Source organism: Anser cygnoides, chromosome 23 (genome assembly GCF_040182565.1).
Source record: "Anser cygnoides isolate HZ-2024a breed goose chromosome 23, Taihu_goose_T2T_genome, whole genome shotgun sequence".
Taxonomy (NCBI): Eukaryota; Metazoa; Chordata; class Aves; order Anseriformes; family Anatidae; genus Anser; species Anser cygnoides.
The window spans coordinates 5,562,927-5,590,318 of NC_089895.1; the positions used below are offsets into that span (position 1 = coordinate 5,562,927).

The following is a 27,392-nucleotide window of genomic DNA, read 5'->3' on the forward strand; positions in this document are numbered from 1 at the left end:
GCTCTGACAAAGTGAAGCGGAAAATAAACTCTTCTCCAGTCACTTAACAGGTCTGCAACAGGAGGAAATAAGGAACTCTGCCCACCCCTCAGATTGCATTAGTCAGACACCACAGCATTTTTCAAATAGTCTGTCATTAATCATGACAACACAAGGGAGTGAGAAGGAGATCAAAGAGGTAGAAGTCTGAAATTCCAGTTACGGATTCTCTGCCGTTAAGGTAATGACAAGGTTAGGATCCAGCAACAAGCAATCGGGAAGTATTTCAGTCTACCTGGGCATCCACAGCTAAAGGAACCAGAGCAGCCCCCTAAACCGTAGGGGAACGATGCTGGCGCAGCCCAGGTGAGGATCCAGCCATTGGGATTTATGCAAACCACAGAAAACAGCAGAGCAGGGCTGGAATCTTCAAAGGGGTGATATTTCCAGTGGCTCCTGCCTGTGGTTGAAACTGGAAACACCATCCTCTGAGGTCAGCGTTTCCTCACCTCCAACTGAGGAACACCTCCGGCAGCAAGAAAAGGGGGGAAAAACAGCCCAGACAATGGAAGTTATCCAGACGTTACCCAGAAAGGTTCCGGAATGGGCGCTCCCCCTGCTCCTGGGGAAGTTTCCATTTGATTTTCAGCAGAAGGTTTCAGGAAGGCTGATGACTCCTTCCCTGAGTGGGAGGCAGACGTGATCCCTCGATGCCAGTGCCCTCGTGCACAAGCCCTATATCCCTTTAACGCCACATCCTCTGCAGCGGGGAGCTGATTCACAATTTGTGGCAACGTTAGCAGGAGTTAATCAAGCTCATAAAGCACCACTGCTCTTCACAGAGACAGCATTCCTGTTGGCATACAGGGCTACCAAACAATACCTAAGGGCAACCTGAGTGAGCTCCAGAACACGAGCACTCAATAACCTTGCATGGGCCCAACACTTGGGGTGCAGGAATCCACCGAAGCCACTTTCCCAAAGAGCTGCCAGCTGAGATAGGGAAGACACTAAAAATGAGGAGCCTTTCTCAAGGCCAACAAGCAGGTCAGAGAGAGTGCCAGAAACCACACCCAGGGCTTTCCATTCTCATGCTCCGAGACATATCTGCTCCTGCAGGCAAGCACACATCCCCTGAGGGTGCAACACCCAGGGCTTCAGAGAGCTCCAGCCAGCGTCCAGCCCCGCAGGCAGCACATAACGCAGCTACCCCTGCGAGCTGCCCTACTGCTCGCTCTCCAGTCTCTTGTAAAAACATCCCCAGAATCTCTATCACTTCATAAAACTTTAAAACCCAAACCTGGTAGGAGATATTTATAATGCTTGAGATCATTTCCCCCAGATTGACTGTCATTGCTGTTTTATAGATTACTGGCAACTCCCCGTGCCCTTTGCTGGGAAAAAAAAAATAAAAAAAAATAGGGTTTGATAATTACAGCAGCCCTCGAGACCTTTGATTTAAAGGAAACAAACAAACAGCTTCATTCTGTAAATCTTTGTTAGACTCCAAGCACAACACACACAGCAAACATTCAACGTCCCATCAAAGGAGACGCCTGAGATAATTCAAGGACTGTTTTCAGCCCGTTTAAGTTGGCCCAGCTCTCTTCTCTTGCAGCTAGAGCTACATTGAACAGTGTTCTCCCATTTTCTGAAGCCTGAAAGCACCACGGCTGAGACTCCTTCCCAGAGCCCAGCTGCTCTTCCAGTGCTCTGCAAGGCAGCCCCAGCTAGAGGGAGGACAAGCAGCAGGCAGAAGAGAAACAAACGCTGTTTGCATGCTTGTCTCTTCACTGGCTTCAGTGTTTACACCAAACAAACAGCAAACAACGATTTCTTTGCCAAAAAGAAGGCAAAAACAAGCAGCAGTTATGAACCAGAGTACAGAGCAGACCTAATGAAGAAGCAAGTATCTTAAACGCAATTTCTGGATTTAAGAGTTAGGGCCTGAAAACCTGGAAGAAAGCTTTATGGAAACACAAGATGCTGTTCTCCACGCGATGCCAGGTTTCTCTCTTGTTTTTCATCAGTGTGGCAAGTATTTCTCAGAAGTCCTAATGCTAGGGAAAACATTTCCAGGCACGTTAGCACTGTGTGTGGGGACGTCTGAGCTGCGCTGACACAGTGCAGAAGGGGCCTCCTGCAGAGACAGCCACACAAAAGCACCAACGCAGCTCTGGAGTTGCCGCTGCATTGCTGCGGAGCTTTCAAGCTGATATTTCCATTCTTATCTCCATTTGGAGCCTCCCCAGGAGTTGATCAACTGAATATATAACCAAGAATAAAGATATTTCACAGCAGTTCCTTCCACCCTTGCCCTCTACGCAGATTTATTTGCCTAGGCAGTTACAGGACCACAGGTCTACGCAGGGAAGTTTGGTGTAGGTACAAGAAAGCTGTTCCTTGGGTGGTTGTGGCATGATCTTTATGCACATAGTGGTTTATGAAGAAGACACAAGGCAGGCAGGCTGGGCTCACTGTTCTGTATTTAATTCCAGTCCTCTGGAATCCAGTCCCACCTCCCCAGCCCTGCACTCTGGTACCTTCCCTGTTCACATCCAGGTGTTCAAAGCCCACGTTACAGTGACCCCCCCCCCCCCACAAAATACCCTCACCAGCTAGGTGCAAATCCTCCATCCCACACGCAGCCAACACCTACTCACCAGCACTGCAGGTACAAACAGCCGTCTGTCCCTTCCCACTGGCTACCCAGCAGGAGAATGGTGGGTCCAAGGAACCTGCAGGAAATTGGCTATCCCGGACCAGATTCAGTGCACCTGAAACCCTAATCTCACGTCCTCTTACTCTTCACTGATACCAGCCCGACTTGAGCATTAAGGAAAGTCACTGAACAAGAATCAGCTGTGTAACTGATGAGTTTGGTACTCTCTTTGCACAGACAAGCTCAATTTTTACAGTCAGCAGCTTCCAAATTTTCTATGGAAACGTAGCAGATGAAGGTTTTTGGAGCATGCTGCTATGGCTTTCTCTTTGACTGCAGTTGCAATGCTGAAGTATTAGTTCTAAAATATTACGTAGTATTAACGCCCATAGAGGGCTAATTTTGTTCTGCCTTGTATTTATTTATTTATTCATTTTTATTTCCCCCACAGTCACCAAATCAGAGCAGTTTTAAAATTCCCCTCGAGTTTTCCTTCAAGACCAGTCGGCCGTTCCGGGTGCAGGCTCCTCTCAGAGAAGAGGCTTGGGGAGGCTCTCTGGTGCTGTTGGATTTCATCACCGTCCCCAGGCCTGATTTATAACCTGCGCCTATTTATAGCAAGAGTTTTATATGACAAACTCATCATCTTGCTTGAAGGTTAATAGCCCGCCATTCAAGGGGAGTTTACATCTGCCGGGCCTTCTTCTACCGCGTGAGGAGAGGCAGGCAACCTGCTGCTAATCCAACGTAAATACCCCTGGAGTCAGTCTGGAGCGTGGCGTGGGGATCATTTACAAAACTGGAAATTCGAATAGAACTTAAAACCTCGTAACCTGTCAGCTCCCAGCCAGGGAAAATATTCACAGGCTGGATGCTGGTGTCTGGACGGTCGCGTTTACTTGTCTGTAGATGAAAGCATGGGGCCGCAGGCTGGACGACCCTGGGGTTACAGTGGTGGCTTTTCTCAGCTCCTAACTCCAGCACAGCCTGTCCAAGGCCCTGTGTGAATTAAATAAAATTCCCTGCAGGTTCCACGTGGGAAGGGCTGATCCTGCACAGCACCGTGCCCTTCGGAGGCAGCCCACGCAAGAGCAGTGGCAATTGCAGAGCTGGGACAACCCAGCTGTCCTTGTCCGTGTAGCTCACAGGACAAAGTTTAAGCAGCCACACCAGCAGAAACACACCTGAAAGGCAATCCTGGTGTTAACCCCCAAACTAGACCCAAACACCCATTTTCTGGGATGAATCACTTGAGATTTAACCAGATTTTTCCCCCGGCCTCAGTGGGCTCTCCATCAGGCTCAGAAACTGCAGCTGGCAGCAGGTTTTGTGAGGGCACCCAACACAAAGGGAGCTAAAAAAGCCTGCTAGCAATACCGTCTAACCTCAACACTTAAGCCAGGGGCAGAGACACGTCCCAGCAGCATGAGGTTATATTTACCATCTCACTAAGCAAGTAACTTTAGCCTGAAGCTGGAAACTTTTAGCCAGACTGTTTAGAATAAGGAATTATGAGTGAAGATAATCACTTTTATAGACATTGAAATTAGCAGTCCATGCTCATCCTAGGATGGCTGGGTTTATTGTTCCTGAAATATAAGCTAAGCCGTGAAGCAGTCTGTTTACATCGCAGCCCATGTAAGAGGGATGTGTGGTGACCACAGCAATGCAGCATCCAACGGGAATATGGAGCTCGGAGAGTCATACGGGCCAGGAACACCAGGCTCAGGGTCAGTATCTCGCAAGCAAAAGCTCTCAGGTAGGGAAAATCCACACAGGAGATGTCAGAACCCTGGATAGTGAACGCAGCACAGAGCACTGACTCCAGCAAAACCACGCTGGCTTGCATTGGCTTTGTCTGGATCCAAACTGCGCGCAGGGTGCACAGCCTGGTGCAAAGGGGCCGGGAGGAAGAGTGAGCAAGTGCACCGTGAAGACAGCAAAGATGTAGGAAGCGTTAACTCATCCACGTCACTGCAACCTTCCTGAAAATGTTCCTGAACTAGCTTGTAAGTACCTGGACAAAGTTCTGAGTACAAGTTACTAATGCATGAAGCTTTCCAAAGGTGATTGCGTGGCAAATATTTCTGTGAACAACTCAGAGATGAGGGCAAGAAAGAAACTTGTTCCAGTAATGCAGGTGTGCTTTTCCTTACCTCGTTTCCCTGAAACACTAAAATTCTTAGAAATGTAAATGAAAAATAAATATATATATTGAAATATATATGTATATATAACATATGTATGTATTTTTAAAATGTTCTTTGAATGCAGTTACAGATTATTTAGGAGAAAATAGTTTTTGGCTAAAGCCTATCTTAGACTAGCACAACTCTCAGCCATGTAATGCAGTCCTAGTAATACGCCATGCTGGGCTAGGAGCAGCATTTGTTAATGGGAAATACAGAAGTCTTCCTGACCCTCCTCCTTCAGTGGTCCAAACCAAGCTTCTTCTCAGAGGGACTCTTCACGGGTCTCACATACCAAGGCCAGGCTGAAGATGTCATCATCTCAATGGGCATTAAGTGGCCATTTAATCTGCGTGCATCTCAGATTTCTGCCCCCTTGCACAAATTGCCATTCGCCTTGGGTGGGATTAGCTCACTTGGCCATTAAACCATAGGCTCAAGCACACGGGCTTTAATTTTGTTACAAACAACTCCTTCATACTGAACTTAGTCCTCCCGAGTTCTTGTGTTTTCGTGGACTATAAATTTTATGACTACAAACAGAGAAGCATTGAAACCTCGCTTCTCACACCATTAATCTCCTCAGCCTCCAAAGAGCTCGGAAGCCTTGCAGAGCGTTTGTGTCAGCCACGGCCCAGCAGGAGGCCGTGCCCACATTAGTTATCAGTTTTGTACGCTTGCACCTCGATGCTGGAGGCCAGCCTCAGCTTGCTGCTGGCTGTTTCAGTGCATTCTGCCCCATCTCAAAGGTGGAGAGATGGCCTCATGCTCACACTGCTGGCCGAAGCCTGGGGATGGAAGAGAATGGCAGCCTGGTGGCATCCAGGGCTCAACTTGTAGCCAACAGACAACCCTTCTTGATCCCCTTAAGCAAGAACCTTCAGGATTTTTATTTTGAGGATAAAAAGAGTTGATGAAAACCCCACAAGCTTCCTGCTGGTGGCAGTGGACTCAGGACAAGCTCAAGAGACAGTGTCAGTTTCCCTCTAATTTTTCTTTTCCCCTAGGCTATGAGACTGAGTCCGACCCAAACAGTCTCTACTGGTTAAATGAAAAAGGCAATGTGGCTTACAGAACATGGAGAGAGACCAGAGATGGAGGAGAATATGAAGAGAGACCAGAGCTGGAGGTTTACTTCTCTCTCTGACAGTGACCAGAAGCAAATCACTCCTACCAAGGGAGATTTAAGCCATCACTGTTTAGGCTGTGCGTTCCTCAGGGCACTGTGATTACACATTTAGCTTCTGGCACACTGGGGAAACACCTGCCAGGACAGCACTCCATACATACATAAAGGCGGAACAATTCACAGGAGTAAAACGCAACAAACAGGGAAAAAAAATAAGTCACACATCCCAAAACGAGTTCTGATAAACATTTTTTAGTTCTACAACAAAATAAATATTTTAACTCTGATTTACCAAGAACAGTGAGACTTTGCTCAAAAAACCCATAGGTATAACAACATACATTGAATGTCACAACACTTGGTGATTACGTCGCTGCAAGTCATGCAAGTAACAGCCCAATTTATTACAAATATTCACGCAGTAGGAAGTACAGGATAGTAATACACGCTGGGATATAGGCCATTGGTCCTGACTACACCTACTCCATCAAAACCCAGTGCAAACAACCCGTCTTTGTTGATACGGTTCAGTGATATGCATGTGGGTTATTGTGAAGCCCCAAAAATCACTACTGTGGCAATTTGCTGTCTTTCAGTAGCTGTGGATTCCCCTACACCAGGGGAACAACCAGTACACAACAGTGTACTAAAATAAATCCACAGGAATTGCTGGCACGTATTGTATAGCAAGAGTTAATATCTCATTCACATGTCCAGTTAGAACAATTGCGTTCTTTTGACTAGAAAAGAGGAATTTACCTATGTATACCTGAAACAGCACTAACAGATTGTTCCACATACTCTCTACTTACTCTTCCATTAGGTATTTTAATACATTCTCAGTGAATGAAAAATACCATTTAGCCCTCCTTTTAAGATCAATCTTTAGGTATTTAGAATGGAGATAAAGAGCCTCAGACATATCTATTATAGGGCAGATTTTTCCACAGCTCTTGAAATAAGACATCTTTGCTACAGCAGTGTTCCTGGAGCTTGTAGAAACATCATATACTGATCAGCCTGAACAACAGACCCAGCAACAGATGACATTTGTTCATACTTTCTGTCCCCAGCAGTCTTTGTTTTCATTGCATGAAGATGTTGTAACTGATCATAAAAAACTGCAATGTTATACAACTGGTATCTTCCTTTCACTGCAAGTGCTCCAAAACAAGTATCTGGACTCCATTTTGGGCCTTGCTAACATTATTTATGATGCTGCTATACAACCATTTCCTTAGTTAAGTTGCACCAATAAAAGGGCCAAGTCTCTGTTGAAGGGGAAAGCTATAGAGGTACATTAAATGAGTAGTTTGGTTTTTTTTTAATCACAATTTTTTAGGTTAACACACTAACCCACTGAAATGACAACACCCATTCACTTTTTAAAAAGAGTTTATAGCCTGAGGCTATTTTCAAAGCAGCTTTGGGGGCTCAATCTCACATGCTTACATTCGCAAACAGATTTGTGGAAATCCAGAACATATTCACTGCCTGCAGGTTGGCTTTTGGACAGTCTTTGACAGCACTTCCAACAAACAAGCAGAGCTCAGACTCCATTTTACCCATGCCATCTGATGGAAGTAAGCCTTGTCCTGTGTTTTCTTTATTTCACCATAGTTAAAAAAGCACCAAACAGGTGACACATCTGATTTGAGGCTGCTGTCCTCACTGTCTGTGCCAGCCTTTGGACAACTGTCGTAATGCATTTGATACATTTGAAAATGAATATATGGCATCTGAGAAGACGCTGTGTATGTGATGCAGTCCAAAGCCAAATATATATCTTACTAAAACATAAGAACATGACTGAGGGAGTTCGCGCTAGAACTGGTGCCATCGGCCTCACTTTTTCTTAAAAACAAAACTGCGCAGGCAGCGAGGTATTTGGCTTCATCAATAACATCAAAGAAATACCTAGGTAGAGAGAACCACAATTAAACAGTTCAGACTTTGGATTCCCATCTCTGGAGCAGGCATTGTTTGAGAATTCAACATGCTACTTGTCAAATATATCTAAGTTTGGACATGAGAGGGCCTATACCATTTACAATTGTATGAAAACAGTTTTGTTGACAAATTCTTGTCTCCTTCCTCCACAGCACACTGAATATAGTCACTATTTTACTTCCCCCTCAATCCTTCATTTACCAACTTAAACACCCCTCAATCAATCCCAAAGACGTGCTGATTACAAGTGTTATTGTGTGAAACAAAGTTATAATGTAACGAATGCCATATCTCAGTGTATTGCTCAGTGAGCGTCTGGTGAAGCACAAATTAAATATTACAGTTTGTTTCTGAATTATAAAAGTGTATTTTTTTATGATGAATGAACTGCTGTGGACCTTGAAAAGCAGTAGCCTCTGAAAGCAAGCTGAAGTATCTGCAAAAGGAAAGGCTCTTTGCTCGTTTAAAGTTGCCAACAGTTACATGAAGCAGTCTTCAAGAGTCTAAGTAAAGGTTTCTTCAGTCAAATATATGCTGCAAGGCTCTCGCTTGTATCCTTCCCTGACCCAGTGCTGCAGATGATGTTATGCGCCCATTAGCATGCCCATGAAATCCGATCCATTCTGAATGGTGATGGGAGCTCCAGCGCTGTTGTCCACAAATATGGAGGTGTACTGGCCAGCCTGCAGAGAGAACGAGAGGGAAAATCTGACATTTCATCCCAGTGTAAAAGGAGAAAAGCATTTCAGTGCCATGAACTAAGCCTAGAAGTTTCCTGCTGTTTTCTGTGGCTCCTGGGAACAGGATCTGGCCCAACATCTTCACTGCAGCACGAAGGCTTTGACTTGGAAGAAACCTGCTGCAGTGAAACTGTTTTAAGCTTGTTACTTAACCAGATCCTTACTGCACCAGTGTCTTCTTCAGTGATCACAGTCACATGGCCATCTGCACTTCAGATTCGCTTCTATGAAATGGGAAATATGACTGCCACCTTGACAATACAGGAGGAGACTTAAGAAAGAAAAACATTTGTTTTCATTAAGTCATTTCTTAGAGACAAGGCTACCTCCGTGACTTAAGATCAGAATGTGCAACGTGTTCTTTGCTCCTGTTCCTGTCACAGATTCTCTAAATGACATACCTGGGGTGACTATAACTTCATTAACCTTACAAAGAAGGTTAACAGCTTTCCCACCTCCTGGTGAGAATTCAGCCTTGCCAGTGAATAACTCCGCATCCTGCCCAGCAAACTGTAACTGTGCCTCCCAGTCTGCAAAGACCTACCTGCAGCTGCAGTAAGCCATGCACGTAGACCGTGAAGATTTTGCTGTTACTTTCCAAACCAGCAATGACTTCCAAAGACCTAAACAGTAGAGAAAGAAAAATAAACAGGTTAAGCACCTGAGGCAGTCACAACACAGCTGTATGTGGAACAGCAACGGTCTCACAGCCTCCCTAGAAAGAGGACCTGGTGTGCCAGTGTCCATCTGTACTAAACAGGTGGCCTTGGTTCTAGCTGAAATCGGCCTTGGAAGAAGAACAGCAGAACTCTGTCCTCACTGCAGTAACTTACGGAAGACCCACGGCGTACACAGGGTCGTGGATGCAAAATTCAGCTGCAGGCAGAAAGAGGGAGCCACCTCCTCTCACTAAGGCCTTTCTCAAGACCCTGTGGTCTCTAACTCTCACCCTGGAACAGAAGCTGAACATGTCCTTTAGATCCATCTACGTGCCAGCTATCCCACAGTCTGTTGACCACCACAACAGTTTATACTCCTGTTATTCTGCAAAGAGCTAGCTATATATTACAGTTCATTTTCAAGGTGTGAAAGGCCTATTTCACCATAACAATACATGTAGACTGTCTGTGCAAGAAAAAAAAAACACTCTGCAGCTGAAAGCTATTTTTGGGAGGCCATGTAGATCAGGGATCACATACAAGCTAAAAAAAATCGTGTGATTCAATTTAAGTTTGTGGGAGAGCTCCAGATCACCCCCCATCACTGTTCTTTTCTAATATCATGTTATTCCCACCTTATTCCTTGCAGCAGTAACACGTAGGAGAGCCACTCTGTGGCATCCTCAGTTTCTGGAGAACCATTCCTCAAAGCAATATGAAAGCACAGAGCTCCATGCCTGCCTGGCTTTTCCAAAATCTGCCTAGCTGGTGCTAGCAGATCCAGTTGTTTTTCCAAGCAAACCAACCCCCCCTCCCTCCCTTTTTTCCATGAAGAGGTGGTGACGAAACCTAGCAAGTGCAAACGTGCTGTTTCCAGCCCCCTTGCAAGGAAATAATGTGCACAAAAGGTAGGGGCAATTTGGCCCTGAGAGAGCAAGCCACTTGGCACCACCTTGATTGAAGAGCTCAGTCTGTGTGTCATATCCTGCCAAAAGCCTAACTTGGGTGGGAACTTCCCACCATTAATCTCTTCTACTCCAACTGTCTCCGTGCCTCTCAGTTTCCATCTCTCTCAGCCGAAAGCCCTCAGGGCTCTTTCAGCTCCCTAAAATGAATGACTGTGTACGTAGACATCCCCAGGAAATTCCACAAGTACGGGTAGCAGCTCAGCCTGTGCCAGCAGAGTGTCTGTCCAGACAGGTTCCCATCCCTCCACCCATCCTCCTTCCATCCCACAGACCAGTCACACTCTCACCCACTAGAGGAGGGAGAGATGTCTCCCATAGAGCCGGTGCTGGTCCCACTTTATTCCCACTGCTGTCCAGCTCACTCAGCTCAGGACAGCCTTGCAGGACAACCGACAGTAAATTGCAAGCTTGGACAACTGATGAAAACTGAGTCAGACTTCAGAGAGTTTTATCTAAACCATTAACAGCTGGGTCAGTTCTGACTAAGAAAAAAAGTTTTTATTGTCGTTGCTCTTTGGAGAGCGTAACTATAAATTCTTCACGTGGCAAGTTAATCCCAAAAACATCCCAATAAACATGCCTAGGCTGTATGTGACAAAGAGGTTGTTCACATATCCCAGATAGTACCCGAAGACCTTGCTAGGAGCTTTCAGCTCAACGACCTGCAATGTGAAAGTCCTGGTAGCTTCCACGATCCACACAGAAGCTTCCTGTTAGGTAATTCTCGTGCCTGCATTTACCAGAACAAGTAAACAAGACTAAAGTCATGTTGCAATCAGAGGCTGACATCCATTCTTAAGTAATGTTACTGGTTGGCTGAATGGACAACAGAGGGGAGAAAGAGACACTGTCCTTGCAAACAGAAGTGAGCCTTACAGAGAAAAAAAAACCACACTTTGTTCTTTCTCAGATGCCTTCATTAAATCAGCTGGGAATTTGTGGAATCATTAAAACTCACCACTGGCACCTTCGTTTATTTTTCAAAATGATTTATCTGTCTTTCCCTCTTGAAAGGGCACAGAGTGACAATGATTTCCTAAGTGCTTCAGGCTCTAAAACAGCAGTGCTTTAAAGCAAACAAGTCCCAAGCCAAGATGCAACGGCCTCATAGGTTCTATAAATCAGATTTATATTTGTAAGTAGTTAGATATGGGTTTAAGAATTATGCTAAAAATAATTTTTGGATGAACACATAAGGAGAGCCTTTTCCATTAGCACGCTCTCCACAGATGGCTAAAGAATGACACTCAAATTTTACCTGTATTCAGGTCATTACTTTCAGTTACCTCACTTTGCTTTTTCTACCTCTAAAACCGTGGAGAAATCAGAAGCCCTGTGACACTTGAGAATGGAATTTAGATTTTCTATATGATTTTGTAAGTGAAGATTTGTGAGAGCTACTGGCAAAAAGGGCAGTAACGTTCTGCCCTGTTGTTCCTACCTGTTCCACCCCTGAGAATAAAAGCCTGGAGTCTCCCGAAATCACTCCGTGTCATCAGACATTCCAGATGTCAAGATCAGGCCCATGTCCGTTCTTAACAAGATCTAAAGGACTCCTCACAAGTGCAAGACTGCAACCAGTCTGTCACTGCCTCAGCTAAGTGCTGCAATCATAAAAGACTGTTATAAAACAGTCTACAAGGCTGAATAGGTGCCAGGTGCTCTAGTCAACAAGCTCCTTGACTTCCCATCAGGTCAATGGGCACGCAGCTCCTTGTTACCCTAGTTACTAATGGCTACTCTGACGCCAGTCAAGTCTTTTCCACAGGCCAAAGAAACCTAAGAGAGCTGGTATTTATTGTATGAGGCTTCACGTCAAATTCATCCTCCAGTAAAGCCCCTAAACTGAAATGCCGGTGGAGAGGTCAGTCCTATTTACAGCGCTTTGAGTCATGGAATGGGGAAGGTGAGGGCTGAAGGAGCCAGCCCAGCAGCAAACTTATGGTTTCGTGGGTTTTAAGCTGCACCTGTGGAGTCATTTTATGGATGTATTTCAGTGGTGCTATTGCAAGGGTGTTGCTACAGCTGCACTGGAAGAGCTGCAGGCAGGGCAGACCTTCTGCAAGCCCTGCAGAGGCGATTTTCCTCCAGTGACAAAGCTCCAGCCACAGATGCAGGCAGTGACCACTCTACCCAAGCAGCACTGCCCTCTGCTGGGTGCATTTCAGCCCAGCCCAGGGGTTCACCAGCCGCCTTCCTCCAAGCAAAGCACGCCAAGCTCAACATCCTCGGCAAGCTGGCCCCCTGAGACACAGGGCACCTATGTGCTACAGCTGAAAGGATGACAAAGCCAGCAAACAGCAGCCGACAGCATGCTTACGGCATGGCCCTTTGCATGAGGAGCAGCACTCAACGTTGCCACAGCCTAACAAAAGCCTTTGTTTAGCAGAGGTTTACCAAATGAATCCCAACAGAGGAAAATTCAGCTCGGATGTCTGAGCAAGCTCCGTGAGGCAGCTAGGGGCTGCAAGACGGTATGACAGACCTTTGGGGAAGCCCTGCTCTTTCTGCCTCAGGAACCATCCACCTCTATTTTCCACCTACTCCTTTTTTCTCATCACCCCAACACTTCCGTGGCAACGCTAGCGAGATGGTGCGCATTCCATTCAGGAGGCAGGTGAAATTGTAAAACTGAGCTAACAACCTCCGGCACAAAAGTGTTTCTCTCACTCCTTGTGTTTATGATGATAGCTGAGCACTCAGCACCTTTAGCTACATCCAGTTTCAGCCCGCTTCACTCACAATTCTCTCAACATATGTAATATTTATTCTGCTATTTAGAGTACCTGACGCCATCCACTGAAACATTAAAAAACAGGAAAAAAACACAGAAAGCCTAAGGGCTACATGGAATCCATCTCTTCAGAGAAGTTCTACAAGCTTTTGATATAAAATTCACTGTTGATGAACCTGATTTCCACAACCGGTTGAAACATCAGCCCATCTGAGAAAAATAATTGCCCGGACAGCACTGCAGTAACTCACGTGTATCGGTGGCAGAGAGATTCAATGCAGATCAACACTCGGACATTATCTCTGGCTCGGAGCTGGACTTTACTCTTTAATTCACTATGATCTGGCGAAGGCAGAGAAACAAATATAACCACTTTTGGAATGCAGCAGAAAATCACTTCCCAGCGTTTGGCTCGAAAGAGATTCCAGTAATATTGCGGCTTCTTAGGAAAGCACCCTTCTAGGTACTTCATCACCAAATGATTAAACAACCAAACAAAAGCATTGGTGACAAGCTAGAGTCAAAAATGTCTTGATTCAGTTCTATATCATCACACTTATTTTTTCCAATGTCTTTTATGGAAGCCACACACTCTGCACATAAATATATTTGGTGCCTAAGCTCACCCTCCCTAAGGAGTGTTGACTTGTTTGGTTTGCATGGAGCAGCCTGCTGTGAGATCACCCAGCCCTAAGGCCAGCGTTTTGGGTCATGGTGTACCAAAGGGAGAGCTCACTGCAAAGGGCTGCCATTGCACATGCTTCGAATCAGACAAGACCCACCAGAGATCGAGTTCTCCAGGACTCCCTCCTGCATTTCTCAAGCAGTACAGGGAAGGCTTCTGTGGACAGCACTCACCGATGTGGACGTTGGCTGAGAACTGGTAGATCCCAGACACAGGTGCTGTGAAACGTCCCGTTGACAGATTTAATCCTGTCCCCCGGAGAAAAGCTCCTTTGGCCAGAGGCTGTAAAATAAGAGCAGACATTGAGCAAGTCCCCAAGTACAGGTACAGAGGAAATAATCACGGCTCTCCAGCCACTTCAGGTAGAAGTCAGACAGCTCTGACACTATTAAAGAAAAACTGTTCATATTCTTACAGATTCCATATTTAGTTTCATTCTCTTCCAGCCTTGGATTCTACCGATTAGGCAAAAAACCTAGGGAAACAGCATGCAGATTCTCCTTATGGCAAGGGAGCAGTCTTAAGTCAAACTCACAGCAGATTATCTGACTTAGACTAAAATAAACTCTGCAAGAAATGTTTATTGTTAGTTTTGGCCTGTCTGATATGAATTTGGCTAGAGCTGGGGAGAAGCAAGAGTGGCTTCAATGGGCCAAGAAAGCACATTAGTCAGACTCTGCTTCCACCGCAAGGGCATTCTGTGCAGTGTAAATCCATTCCCATGGATGCTGTTCTGAGAGATTTGTCCTGCGTTGGTCCCGAGGGACAGAAGAGCAGTTCAAACCTGCCTTTGTGAGACACACACGCTGCTATATCCCTAATACATGCATGAATGCCTAACAGGGCAATCTCAACAGAACTCAATAAGCCAAAATTTGAGTACTTCCCAATGCTAGGTAGAGAGAGGGGTCTGAAAGACAGTGCTGGAATTCATAGCGATGTTGCTACAGGTGTTGTTATACTTAAAAAAAAAGAAAAAAAAGGAAAAAGAAAAAAACTGCTTAGCTGCTTTCTCTCTGAAAGCAAGTAAAAGGCTGCAAAAGTTTGGGTCAGGTGGTGCCTGTGTAGAGAGTTACTGCATGGTAGAAGGAAATGACTAACCTGCAAAATCCCAAGCAAGGCTCACAGAGTAATTCTCAGTCCCTATTTAGCAAGATCCAGACCTAGACTTAAATTCCAAAGAACCTAACTGGAAACGTTTTACAAACATATCTACATTTATCAATGTGCACTGATGTGTGCCTGTGAACAGATACACACAAACACACACAAAAAGGAAGCAAGTTTCCTCTATGTGTGGAGGCACAGAGGATCTAACAGCTAACCTAGCAGCAAAGACTGTGGAATGAGATTGATTCCACTCTTATGCCATCGCTGTGCAATCACTTTCAGTAATGCTATTTTTAATTTACATCACTGGAAGTGCAGATCCAAGCCCTGTATGTTCAAAACTGTTCTGCATTGTTAATTCATTCCTTTCTTGTTACAGCTATTAGCAGAATCAGCAACCTAATTCCAAAACCACTGGATGGGCATGGAAGGCAATTTTAGGCACCAGTAAATTATCACTGATAAAGCATTCCTGTTTCTTCATGCCTTCTGTGGCTTTGTTATTCTTTTGCTCATAGAAATAGACAATGCAAAGGGTTGGTTCTGAGAAGGGAGAGGTTTCTCTGGGCAAAAATATTCCATTAAACCTCATGCCAATTAGAGTTCCCTGTTGCATTTACTGTCTCACAGCAGCATACTCACCTAGCTGCTTCCAGCACTGCAGGGATTTACATCTGAGAAACTATTTGTACACCAGTTATTTCAATAAGCAGACCAAAAGCAAACAAGTTGGTGTCCACTTTCTACAAACCAAGATCACCTTCTCTTCCTCAGTCCCTCGTTTATCCCCATGCCTCCCCCATACACTCCATGGCTTCCTTCCTGGTGGAAAGTAGGAACCATGTGCAGAGAACTGAGATGTGAGCTGCCAGCTTAGCTCCTCAGTGATAAAGACTCAGTGATAAAGAAAGCAATGTATTGACTTATCTGTTATTAAATAATGGATAACCCAAGCCTGCACAGCAACAATAACGCATGGGGGATCTCCCAAAGCAGTAATGAAGTTCAGCTACTAAAGGCAGACATTTAACTTGATCTCAAGGCACTAGAGACACCAGGACTCCTCCTGGGATCTTCCAGAATGAACACACGGGCCACCTTAACTTTGAATGATCCAGCTCCAGTGATATTCCTGGGCCCCACATTAATCCCACTTCCATGGCCTGTCAGAGGCTATAGTTACTTCAGTTCTTGCCATTTTCTTTCTACGAAAAAGAGGTAATTTGTCAGAAACTCCAAAGCCTGAGATACAGGAAGCAGAGGTGTGGCGGAAGGAGTACTACATTTAATTCCAAATACCAAGGACATTGTAAGACAAAGAAGAGAGGGGATGAACACTCTTGGAGGAAATTTAGCATGGGAAGATGAGAAAACCATTATATGCTCTCTGAATACTCAAGGTCAGAGTGACAGAAACACCGCATTCAAATGACAAAGAATAGGAGTACCAGTCCCTTTCTCAGCCCACGGTCATTTCCACATATCTCAAAATGCTTTGGATAAGTTCCAAAACCAGGAATTATATTCATTCCCTATCATCTCACTGGGAAGTATCAAGCCGCTGGCTTCTTCACACCATTAAACTGACAGGGGGGAGGGAGGGGAATTCTCTCTCCCCCTTAGACTGTCTAAAGACAATGTTTTCATCTTTGCAGGAGCAGCCACCGTCTCCCTCCCTGTTAAATTCCCCTATATCAGAACACAAGCTAAAACCAGACACTTCTTGTCCCAAAGCTGAAATGAAAGGCTGGCATCCAGAGGCCTGCCAGCCCTCCCACATCAGCTTCAGGGCCAGAAGCAATTAGAAACAAGCTAGGCATACGATAACAAAGCATGGGAAGCATCAGCCTACGCGCTGATTGCTGAGATGTCTTTATTCACATTTTCCCTCCTAATTAATGAGGCAGCAGATCTCTCTAGCCCTGCCTACACTTCAAGTACAATCTTGCCTCTGTGCCAGCACCCACAGTGCTGTCAAACCAGGCTTCCACAAGTGTATTTGGGAAAGATCCAGGAAAGCACCCTATCCAGAACATAACCACTGCCTCTAGTCCTGCAGCTGTGAAGTCCTAGCAGCAGAACTACTCCATAGAAAAGGATCTGCTGGACAGGATTCTGCAGAGATGGGACTTAGCATAGCTGGGATGAAAGCTCAGCACCTTACTGCATAGACAGTTTTTAGCTATTACTTTGACTAACATTTATACTTCAGATTCAGGTCTTATTTGCAACTGGTTCAGAAATGGTTAGCAGAAGGTTTAATACCATCAAATTCAAGAGCTTGCTTATAGTGACTTACAGCATCCCACAACGGTGTGCTTGTAATTTTAATATGACTATAATAAAATTATATAGGTAACATTTTTTGTCTTCCATTAGACAATATCTAAAGAATTTTAGCATCAAGACTGACTCATCTAACAAAATGATGGCCCTTACTTGGGCTTACAAATCTATAACCAATGACTGCTGTCTGCTTCTGACATTTTTCTACATCCAAAGATTACTCTGGAATAAAACGGGGTTTGCACTGAAAAAAAGAACACATCCTTCAGATGAATGCCAAATGTGGACTGGTCTTTCTCTATCATTAACTGAAATAGAAACTGACTGTTTAGACCTGTAAGACAGCCCTCTCTTGCACAGACCTGTTAGAACTTCAGTGAGAACTGTCATGAGACTCAGCTGGGATGCAAGACAGAAAGAAAGTCTGCCTCTCTTCCTCTGGCAAGGAAGAAGACAACTCAAAGCCAACTGTCCATCCTACTGCAGCTGAGCTTTAGGACTGAAATCACTGTATAAGGTCCAACTTATGTCAATTACATAAAAAGGTAGTGCGATATTCACAGCATCCAATCCTGAGACGAGTTTCTGGGATCAGCCTTCCCTTTCAGGAAACACCTTTATCTACAGAGCCACCTAGCAGCTTCGCAGACTAGGGGATCTATAGCTGATCTACGCACGGTGGCTGTTGTGGAGTTGCACAGGTTCAGTCTCTAATCCCTTCTCACCGACTGGAAGTTCTGAAGTTCTACCAGGGTCTTCTTATCTACGACGACTTGTCCTTTTAGCTTGCAGTGGAATGCCTCCTCCACACGTCTGTGGGGTGAAACTTCCTCCAAGGAGAGCAGGAGCGGAGGCAGCTGGCTAGGATGGGCTGAAATAGCAAGGGATGCCCGACGCTCAATGGCTTCTGAGGACAAAAAGAGAAAAAAAGGCTTAGTTTAAGCACCTGTTCTATGAAGCCATCAGCTGTGTGATTAGATTTCTCCTCTATGCTCTACTCATGAACTTGAACTAAGGAGCATTGAGGAAACACTTTTCCAAACTTTTGATTGTCAGGTGGGGAAATGCTTTAGGGTAAACATTGCAAAGCCAGTTTTTTATTTGCCATGGTGCTTCGCAAAAGGAATTGAAGGAAGCTCAAAGCTCTCACATTCTTTACCTTTTAATATCTCCTTAAACTCCTGCAGAAGGACTTCCCGGGTGACTTCAGCACCAGGTGCTCCTGGAGGTCCCTGAGGGCCAGGAGGTCCTGGGGGCCCAACAAGGCCACGCTAAGGAAGTAACCAAAGTAAAACATGAGAATTAGAACCAGGCAATTGCACTGGCAGACTGAAAATTCTCCCAGCCACGAGCCAGTTCTACAAGGCTGTCAGCCACGTGAGCAACCCCCACTGATATCAGTTCAACTCCAAGCCTGATGCAGTAAATCTTAAACTGACTCTTGAGCCAGCAGTGAATTCCAGCACTGGGAATTTACTCACGTATTTATGAGGGAGGATAAACTTTGCTCAGGTAAACACTAACTGGTTCGTCAAGCACATATAAACAGTGTGAAGCACAGCAGGCACAAGACTGAGTTTGGTAATAGAAGATAAAGAAGCAGCAAAGTAACTTAAGCTGCTTCTTACTCTGCCTTATTCTGCTAACTCAAACAGCCATCTGGCCACATTTTACATGAACATATATTGCTCAGACATAATGATCACATACATGAACGTTTGGTGTGACAGTAGAGCCCTGAAAAAATTAAACAGTTTATTTAAAACACCTGGAAAGGTTAGCTACACACATCAGAGCTTTAAGCTGGTAGCAGGATAATGAAACGGTGTTATCAATGCTGTTTCAATGTGTATTGTTCTCTGGGAGCTCCTACTTAATCAACTAAACAGCAGCAAACCCACATGGAAGCAGCCTATAAGCTCACTGAGAAGTAAAAGGAAGTCATAAAAAACGTTCTGTATTGTCTAAGCAGCAGATGAAGAGTGCACACAATCACTCAGCAGGTGATCAGTAATTCACTGATTTGCAATAAATGATTTTTCCATGCCTTGATTAATGTGTCCTTTAAGCTGCTTGCGCTTTATCTAGTTGTAGAAGAAAAATGTTAATTTTATTTCTACTGAGCAGAAAAAAAAACACAAGAAAGTCTCAGCCCAAGAAACAGCTGGTTTAAACAAAAATGAGTGCTGACAATGGAATTCACAGACACTTATCTTACAAAGCATATACGCTTATTGTCCCAAGCTTCTCCAAAATACTTTGGAAAATTTAACACAACTGAAAACACAGCACTCCAGGGTGGGAAAGCAAAAGCTGGAACATACAAAACACCTTGTGTAACAGAGTGGGAAGGGAAGCCATGGTGCACGTTTGTTAGCTGATGTCAATCTAGAAATAACCTACTAATTTCTTGTCTTTCCCTTTGCATCTCCTTTTAGAGGTGTTGCCATCATCTGGGCGGTGAACAAAGGAGATCCAGGTCCGCCGTGGATCTGTGATTCGCGGGTCTGGAGATTCTAGGATCTAAAGAGAAACAAAAGCAAGCACTGATGACATTGCATCTCTTTGGCCACTACGTGAACTCAGAGAATAGAAAGTTTCCAGACCAGCCATCTGCTACCTGAACCAAATCCTTGATCCAAACATACTGCATTTGGGAGGACGTTGAAGGCTTAGGGTCCACTGTAAAATTCCATTTTATCCCACTTCTGTAGCAAGTAATTCAATCTGATATTATCCAAAACCATGACACTTTCTCATCATTTACAGGAACATCACAAAAAATAATAAATAAAAATCCTTTCTCGTAACTTAATATGTGACCTCCTGCAGGGTGTCCCAGCTCCCCCCTTTACTGAAGGGATCAGAAAGAGCCAAGAGCTGGGAGCCAGCGTGCCTCGGGGACCTTTCTCAAACTACCGAGGCTCAGCCCTCTGCCAGTCCTAATACATGCCACAGAAAACTTGCACATATGCCAGAGATTGTTCACCGCTGGCATCTGATATTTATCAGTTGGATCTATTGAGAGATAAAGGGAGATTAAAATATACAGGAAACCTTGAAGTGCTCCGTGGCTTTCAAATCAAAGGCTAGTGGGATGACAAATGTGCACACGGGAAAAACTAAATAAAAGCATTTCACAATAAAAATAAAGCCCATGTCTGACCACAAAATAGATGTGCATTTGCAAATTGTCCCTTCCTATGGTCTGCAACTGTATCACAATCATAGAAATCAGTTAGAGAAGTTCGACATGACAGTGCCCAGTTCTGGATCCCTTCTGAACAAAGTTTGGACAATGAAGAGGCTCTGTTGTCAGGAATTTGGGTCCACTTCCTACTGGACTCCCTACCTAGTACCCAGTACTCAGCTCTCATACAGGACCAGGATTAAATACTCAAATGGCCATACCTGTTGTTTTTCCCTTGGGCTAGGAACGAACTCTAAATTAAAAAGGCACCAGAAATCATTGCTTACCAACACCTGCCAAGTTCTTGTCAAGACCAATTAACCATTGACTACGGGGTTCCAGGCTGTCGGCACATCAGCCTCTCAGATGTCCATCACAGTGAGGATAAAAGCACAAGCCCTCCCAAAGTTTCACGAATCATGCTTAGGTTTTCATACCCATTATGAAAAAGAGAAGAAAATCGTAACTTTCCAGCAGAAAAGCAATACAAGGCAGGGGTGGGTTGAATAACGATATCAAAAATGATTTCTAGACCACTACAAGTTTAAATAAATCAGGATTGATCTATCACTGTTCAGGAGGAAGAAAACAAGATGGGTGTGGAAAAAGCATAGAAGCAAAGTCAGTCAAGAGTGTACTTCCCAGATCTCAAAGTATTTGTTTGCCCTTGGGTATTAAGCTCCTGCTAATCTCACAGCAGCAGACATAGTTCTGCCACAGCTCAAACATTACTGCTCTACACTCAGTGGCCCTAATAGCAACAGTGACCTCTCTTCAAAACCAACAGGAATAGGACAGAGGATTGAAAATTTTGGCTAGAAATACCAGGGCAAGTCCATTTTGAAAAGAAGAGAGCACAGTCCGTGTGATCTGCTATGAAAAATCTATGCAGAATAAATATGAAACGAAACCTCAGAAGCCTGCTGGAGCTCCAGCTGGAGGTCATGAGGAATGTTGGTGCTCCTAAGCTGATGCAGAGCCTGGAAAGCTCTCTCTGGCACGCAGCCAGGCACATGAGCATAGTACAAGGCACTTGTCCGTAGATTCGGAGCTGATGTGATCACAACTATTTATTTCAAACAGCTTGGGTCACCAGATCATTTACAAAGCAGCAGAGCGTGAACAGCTCCACAGAAGTCACAGATGCATTGTGAGCTGAGCAAAGGTATTTGTTAAACATCTCAGAAACTCTAGGAACCCAACTCTGTCTTCTCTATTCAGATAATCTTGGGTGATTTACTGCTCAGACATGACCCACAGAGAGATCAATTCCTATTGAATTGCTCCGTGTGGGAAGTCCAGTTATCCACCCTACAAATAGATGGCTGCCAACAAGAATATCTGGCATCTGTGCGCTAAGCCAAAGCAAGGGTATCCCAAATCATTTTGCCATATTGATCATGTATTCCACTGAAGTTAATCCAGTTATGGTTAAACACTCCCCAACATGCTCAGATTCAGCGTGCGTCTCAAACAAGAGCACACCAAATTACTGATGCAATCCAGTTCATTATTTCTACACACAAATTAGTCTTCAACAGCCTTTTAATGCTTATAACCACATTTATAATCAGGTGCTGATCATGTTTTGTCAAGGCATTCCATAAAGTTGTTTTAGCTAAATTATTTGTCATGTTTACTTACAGCACGCAGGACTTTTCGCTGTTCCAGTAACTTTCCGAAAGTCCATTGGAAATTAATGGAAATGGAGCACCGTAGAAAATCACAGTTATTCTAAAGTTAGTCACACCTCTCTAAAACTTGATTATTTTATCAGTTTCCTCCTCATGCTTTGCAAAAATCTGCAGTTGAGCAAAGACAGGCTGAGAAGGTCCTTTGAGGCAAACCTCTCCATCTTTCCCAACATGCAAACCTCAAGTCCACAGACAAGCGTTCACAAACCTTGAAATATCCTTAGAACAGCACAGGAGGTACAACTTACTTCTACAATAAAGATGATTTATATTTACCAGAGGTTGATAGAAATTTAAAGGTTTCTGATAGGAGTTGCCAATTTTTTCTACCTCACAGCATCTGAAAGCACACGCATGCAGCATCACCATACAGGTGAATTCACACCTATAGGGGACTGGGTTTATGAGCACTTAAGTTTAAAAAGCTCATAAATATATAAGCAGGTAAAAGCCTACCTGTGCTGTTTGCCCAAAGGAAGCAGATGCATTTTTCCCCCCAGCGACTGGGACTGACAGGTCTGTGGTAAGGCTGCTGTGCATTTCACAAAAGAGAAGGAAGTAACTTATTAATAGCAACACCCAACTCAGGCAGGATGGAGTATTCCCCCAGTGCTCTAACAGGAGCCAGCGAAACAACAGCTGGGTTGCAGAGAAAAGGAAAATAAAATCAGTTTGTTCTTCAAGAAGAGCTAGCTCGTGCGGCAGGAACTCAGAAGTACAATCTCCAGAGCAAAGCAAGACCAGAGTCTTAGGAACCAGGATGAGGCGTTTGCTGCTGATGGATACAAGACTATTCAAATATCCCACCAGGCTACAAGACAGGCATAAACCCCCTGTCCAGAGCAAATGGGGAAACATGCCAGCTGGGAGCAGAAGCCAGCAGTCATGGGCAGAGTCTGACCATTAATTGTGAAGACAAACAGATGTCCTCAGCCCTTCTGGAGTTCCAGCTGTGAAGAAACAGCCCAGAGCAGACATCTTGTCAGGGAGAAAAAGAAAGCCAGATGACACATCCCAGAAAAATAAAGGAGAAAGAAAGACTCCTGAAGTTTAAAAAAAAAAGGAAAGAAAAAGAAAAAACAAACAAAAAAACAACACCTCTCCAGCGGCCTGCTTAAATTACAAATCCCTCTAGAAGACAGCCATGGCACTCCCCAGTTTCTCCAGCGCAAGGATGATTGACAGTTAAAATGAATGTTCCATCCTTGTGGTATTATTATTTAATTACTATGGCATGCATGAGCAATCCCAGCAATAAGCATGCAAGCCTCTATTTTTCTTGGCAGTGGCAGCCTCCAGCAGCCAGAGAGACCTTGCAGCCAACTCAGGTATCAGTCAGGACTGAGAACAGCCTTGGAATCCCAGCAAAGGGGACTTGTCCCTCCTGGGGTGCTGTTTACAGAGCAAAGCTAACTTGCAGGAGTCAGGAGGAATTCTCATGTTAACTACACTGGAATCAGGCTCAGTCCTCACCGCTTGAAACGGTGCCTCCAAGAACAACAGAAGCCCTGCCAGCAATTTTTAATGAACTTTCAATCAGGTCTCTTAACGTTGCTTTGGAATCCGAATACAACAGCACCCAGCACTTCGGAACCAGCGTTATGACACCAGCATGAGCTTAGCCTCCTCTCTCCTCCCGCTCTCACAATAAAAGAGGAGTTGAGCTGTAATTTAGGCTGCCGTACACAAGCAGAACCTGTGGTTCTTTCTGGCTTTAACTCCCAGAACAGCGTGCACTGCCCAGAAACACACACAGCCTCTGGCTAAGATTCAGCCAGCATGGAAGAAACTACTAGTAGGGATCTACAGTCAAGTAGCAGAGTTCGGATCCTGAGAAATTTCTGAACTGTATCTGAACTTTCCTAAAATTCAAGGATACCGGGATCCAGTCTGCACCTCTGCTAAAAACCAAAGCGAAATGGACTAACGTAGTTTCAGAGTTTGAGTGAATAAAAGAAAACACTACGAGCAAGACTGAGCAAGTCTGTACATCCAAAAAGCATTTCAAAATGTTGTCAAGAACACGTAACCCTTTTTCAGAGTGGAAAAAGATGGAAAGAAAGCAAGAAAAGTTGATACTTTTGTGAGAGGACAGCATCCTTTCCATCTGCAGTGAGAGATGCGCCTCCAAGGACAAACACCCAACCATTCCGGTCCTGTCTTCACGTCTGAAGTTACTGCCCTGAAAGTTTGCTCAAAGAATTGTCAATGTAGTTGTTTATCTGTGATGGAATTACATTTAGAAATTCTTTGCTTAATAATTAAGCAGTTGCCAGACACAAAACGGACCTGACTCAGCATTTCAATTATCTTAATCCATAAATCTCTGTGTTGTTATGCCTGATTTACACTAGCGAGAGTATTGCCAGCTTCATTATGAAATTAGCAGCAAGTGATTTACTTCAGTAGTGTATTTTATTTGGAACTGGTTAAAAAGTGACAGATCACTTTTTTAAGCATGAAAAAATCCCGTGTCAGCTGCTAATAACTCATGGTTATGCACACTCTTGGTTATTAATGAGATGTAAAACCAAGGTCCTGACCACTTGTGGTTTTTACAGATCTCTCAAGAATTTTCCCTAGAGCTGAAGTGTTAGGTTTGGTATCGGAGCCAAATCCCTACTGGAATTCCTATCTAAATTCCCACTGTGTTTGGTCACTGAAAAATTATTCTTCATTCCTCTAAATGGCTATCACAAAAAGCTCCTCCCCTCCATTTAAACACGATCTGCCCTCAGTGCTCACACCCATAACGAATGTAATGAACCTGAGGGAACAGCTCATGGGAGCAAGAGCTGCTCTGGGAGAGATGATGACCGCGTTTGTTTCCCCGTTAGCCGGATGGCAGCGTTCATCCGTGCCACCTCCGAATGCACAAAAGTTCCTTCTTTCTTTAGGGACACCACAAAAAGGTAAGGACCCGAAGAGCACTGATAGAAGAGGCATAGCACGATGCATCTAGCACATCAAAGCACATCTGATGTAGGACTATCTATGCCGATAATGAACTTTAAAAATATCACAAACAGCTAAGAGAAACAAGCCCAAATGCTGCGTTATTTCCACGTGTGATGCACAAATCCAGTGTTATTTTACCTGGGCCACAGAGGTGCTGGGAAGGATGATATTTGTTGTACCTTGAGAGGAAACATCTCTTCCTACAGACAGATCACAGCCTAGTCCCTCCCGTGCTCTCACGGGGCTTTAACACTTGTCAGGCCCACAAATGCTCTCCATTACACACGCAGTCACACACTTCAGGCTGTGACTGAAATCTCTGTGCAGAGGAGGAATGCAATCTGTGCAACGTCATTGAACCAGCTGCTGTTCTCAGCTGGAAGCAAAAGGCCCCAAAGAAATAATTCAGAGAGATTAATAAGCCCGGCAGACCTAGCCCGAGACATCTGACAGAGACAGAAGAATCGTTTCAGCCTTCTGCAACTCCAGAAGTCATGTCTCTGATCCAAAAGACAAAAGCTCCGGTGTTCGCACTCAAGATCCAACCTTCCTTCCATCAGTCTTAGAGGCAGTTTTCAGCTCCCGTCCTAGGCTGAACAGGGTCCTCTGCAAGGAACGGGACATTTCTTGTTTCCCACTGGAACATCTGCCTTGAGAAGAGCAGTTGCACATCACATGAGCTAACAGGCCCACCTGGGGATGGGAACCTCAGCACCTGCTTGGAATTACTTTCTTGAGAAAACTTTAAACATATTGAAAGTAAACTCATTAAATTTACCTCTAGACAAAAAAATAAAAAAGCTTTTAAGATAGCAAGGAACAGTTTAATAGAACTGAACTCACCCTCAGCTTTCTTTTCCTCTCACATCATAAGCAACAGGCTTGAATTATTCACTTCCTAAGCAGCCTTAAACTAGAATGAGCCTCGAGATCATCAGTTTTCTGCCTGAAAACCATGGTCTTACCAGATTTCAAGACAGCGGACTTCATTCCAAGGTACTACCTTACTGGGAGACAGCCAAGAAAAGACCAGATTGTAAAAGGAACCTGTACAGAGGGTTGAGAATTCTTCCCCTATGCTTTGGAGTGCCTTAGAGTGGTACTTTCCAGAGGAAGTAATATTTCAAGGACCCTTTACCTACGTAGCGGGTAACGAAACTAAAAATATTACATCATTTCTTGCAGAAATTCCATTGAAATCCCATTGACCTCAAATCATCCCTGAAATTTCATTAGGACAGCTGAGTCAATAAGTTTTTCCCCCAAATTAAGATCATGCTTTTCTGACACTTAACTGAACCACCTCTACAAGCAGCTCATAGAACAGATGAAGTTAGCAGGGACATCTACAGGCAGCCTTTTTGAGCTCCCAGGCTCCAAGCAGGTGAACCACAGCAGGTTATCTGGGACAAGGTGCAATCAGGTTTTGCACATCTCCAAGGTTGGAGACTCCACAGCCTCTCTGTGTGTTTTTTTTCCAGTGTTTGATCACCCTCATAATAAAATGCCTTCCCCACCATGTTTAAGTGGAATTTACTTTTGCCTTTTTTCCTTTCACTGAGCTCTGGCTCCATCTTTTTTATTCCCCCTACTTAGGTATATATGCATATTGATAAGATCCCTTTGAGCCTCCTCTTCCCCAGGCTGAATATTCCCAGCTCTCTGAGCCTCTCATCACACAATGAATGCTCCAAACCTTTCACCATCTTCACGGCCCCTTGCTGCCATCGCTTTAGCATGTCCAGGACCACAACTGGTACTCTAGATGTCTTCCCAGTGTTTAGGTTTCCCCTCGGAGGGAAACATCCACCTTCCTTAATCTGCTGGCAATGCTCTTCCTACTGCAGCCCAGGAGGCTGTTGACCTTTTTTGCTGCTAATGCACGTTGCTGCTCCATGATCAACCTGTTGTCCACCAGGACCCCCAGGCACTATTCTGAAAAGTTGCTTTCCAGCCAACTGGCCCCCAAGGCATACCAGTGTGTACTGCACTCCACAAGTGCAGAACTTTGCGCTTCCATTCACCGAAATTCTTGAGAACCCTCCTGGCCCATCCCTCTGTGCTGTTGAGCTTCCTCTGGCTACTCTCACAACCGTTTGGTCCATCAACCCCTCCTCCCATCTTTGCACTTGCCAAGGGTGCAATCTTCCCTAGTATCCAGGTCATTAATGAAGATGTCAAACAGCACTGGCCCCGGTATCAACCGCCAGGATACTTAAACCACTACTAACAGGCCTCGAGCCAGACTTCATGGCATTCGTCACAACCCTGTGAGCCATGCAGTTCAGCCAGTTTTCAGTCCACTTATCTAATCTGAACTCCATCAATTTGTCTATGAGAGTACTACAGGGCAGAGCACTGAAAACTGCATTGGCTGAAGGGTACAGTTGATTTCCCTGTATTCCACCCGATAAATGATATTCCAGATGGCCACTCCAGTTACCAGGGTTGCTCACGCA

The 27,392-nt window shown here is 44.6% G+C and overlaps 1 protein-coding gene and 1 long non-coding RNA gene across 10 annotated transcripts in view; both read right to left on the reverse strand.

The window, feature by feature from the left end:
* The window catches only part of LOC106044327 (uncharacterized), a 39,095-nt gene extending 36,364 nt beyond the window's left edge, over window positions 1-2,731 (reverse strand). For all 5 annotated transcript variants that reach the window (XR_010826356.1, XR_007164729.2, XR_010826357.1 and 2 more), the window contains exon 1: window positions 2,643-2,731. This is a non-coding gene — a long non-coding RNA (uncharacterized lncRNA). The remainder of the gene's footprint in view (window positions 1-2,642) is intronic.
* A 3,464-nt stretch (window positions 2,732-6,195) lies between these two features.
* The window catches only part of C1QTNF12 (C1q and TNF related 12), a 28,094-nt gene continuing 6,897 nt past the window's right edge, over window positions 6,196-27,392 (reverse strand). For 4 of the 5 annotated variants that reach the window (XM_048067593.2, XM_013194287.3, XM_013194290.3 and 1 more), the window contains 7 exons: window positions 19,495-19,614; window positions 18,251-18,362; window positions 17,817-17,998; window positions 13,869-13,977; window positions 13,262-13,352; window positions 9,194-9,272; window positions 6,196-8,592 (listed from right to left, as the gene is read on the reverse strand). In XM_048067593.2, coding sequence (XP_047923550.1) covers window positions 8,494-8,592; window positions 9,194-9,272; window positions 13,262-13,352; window positions 13,869-13,977; window positions 17,817-17,998; window positions 18,251-18,362; window positions 19,495-19,614 — 792 coding nt within the window. In that variant the 3' untranslated portion in view covers window positions 6,196-8,493. Of the gene's footprint in view, window positions 8,593-9,193; window positions 9,273-13,261; window positions 13,353-13,868; window positions 13,978-17,816; window positions 17,999-18,250; window positions 18,363-19,494; window positions 19,615-22,431; window positions 22,549-27,392 lie in introns of those variants that run through there. The other variant, XM_066981907.1, reaches the window with a different exon arrangement.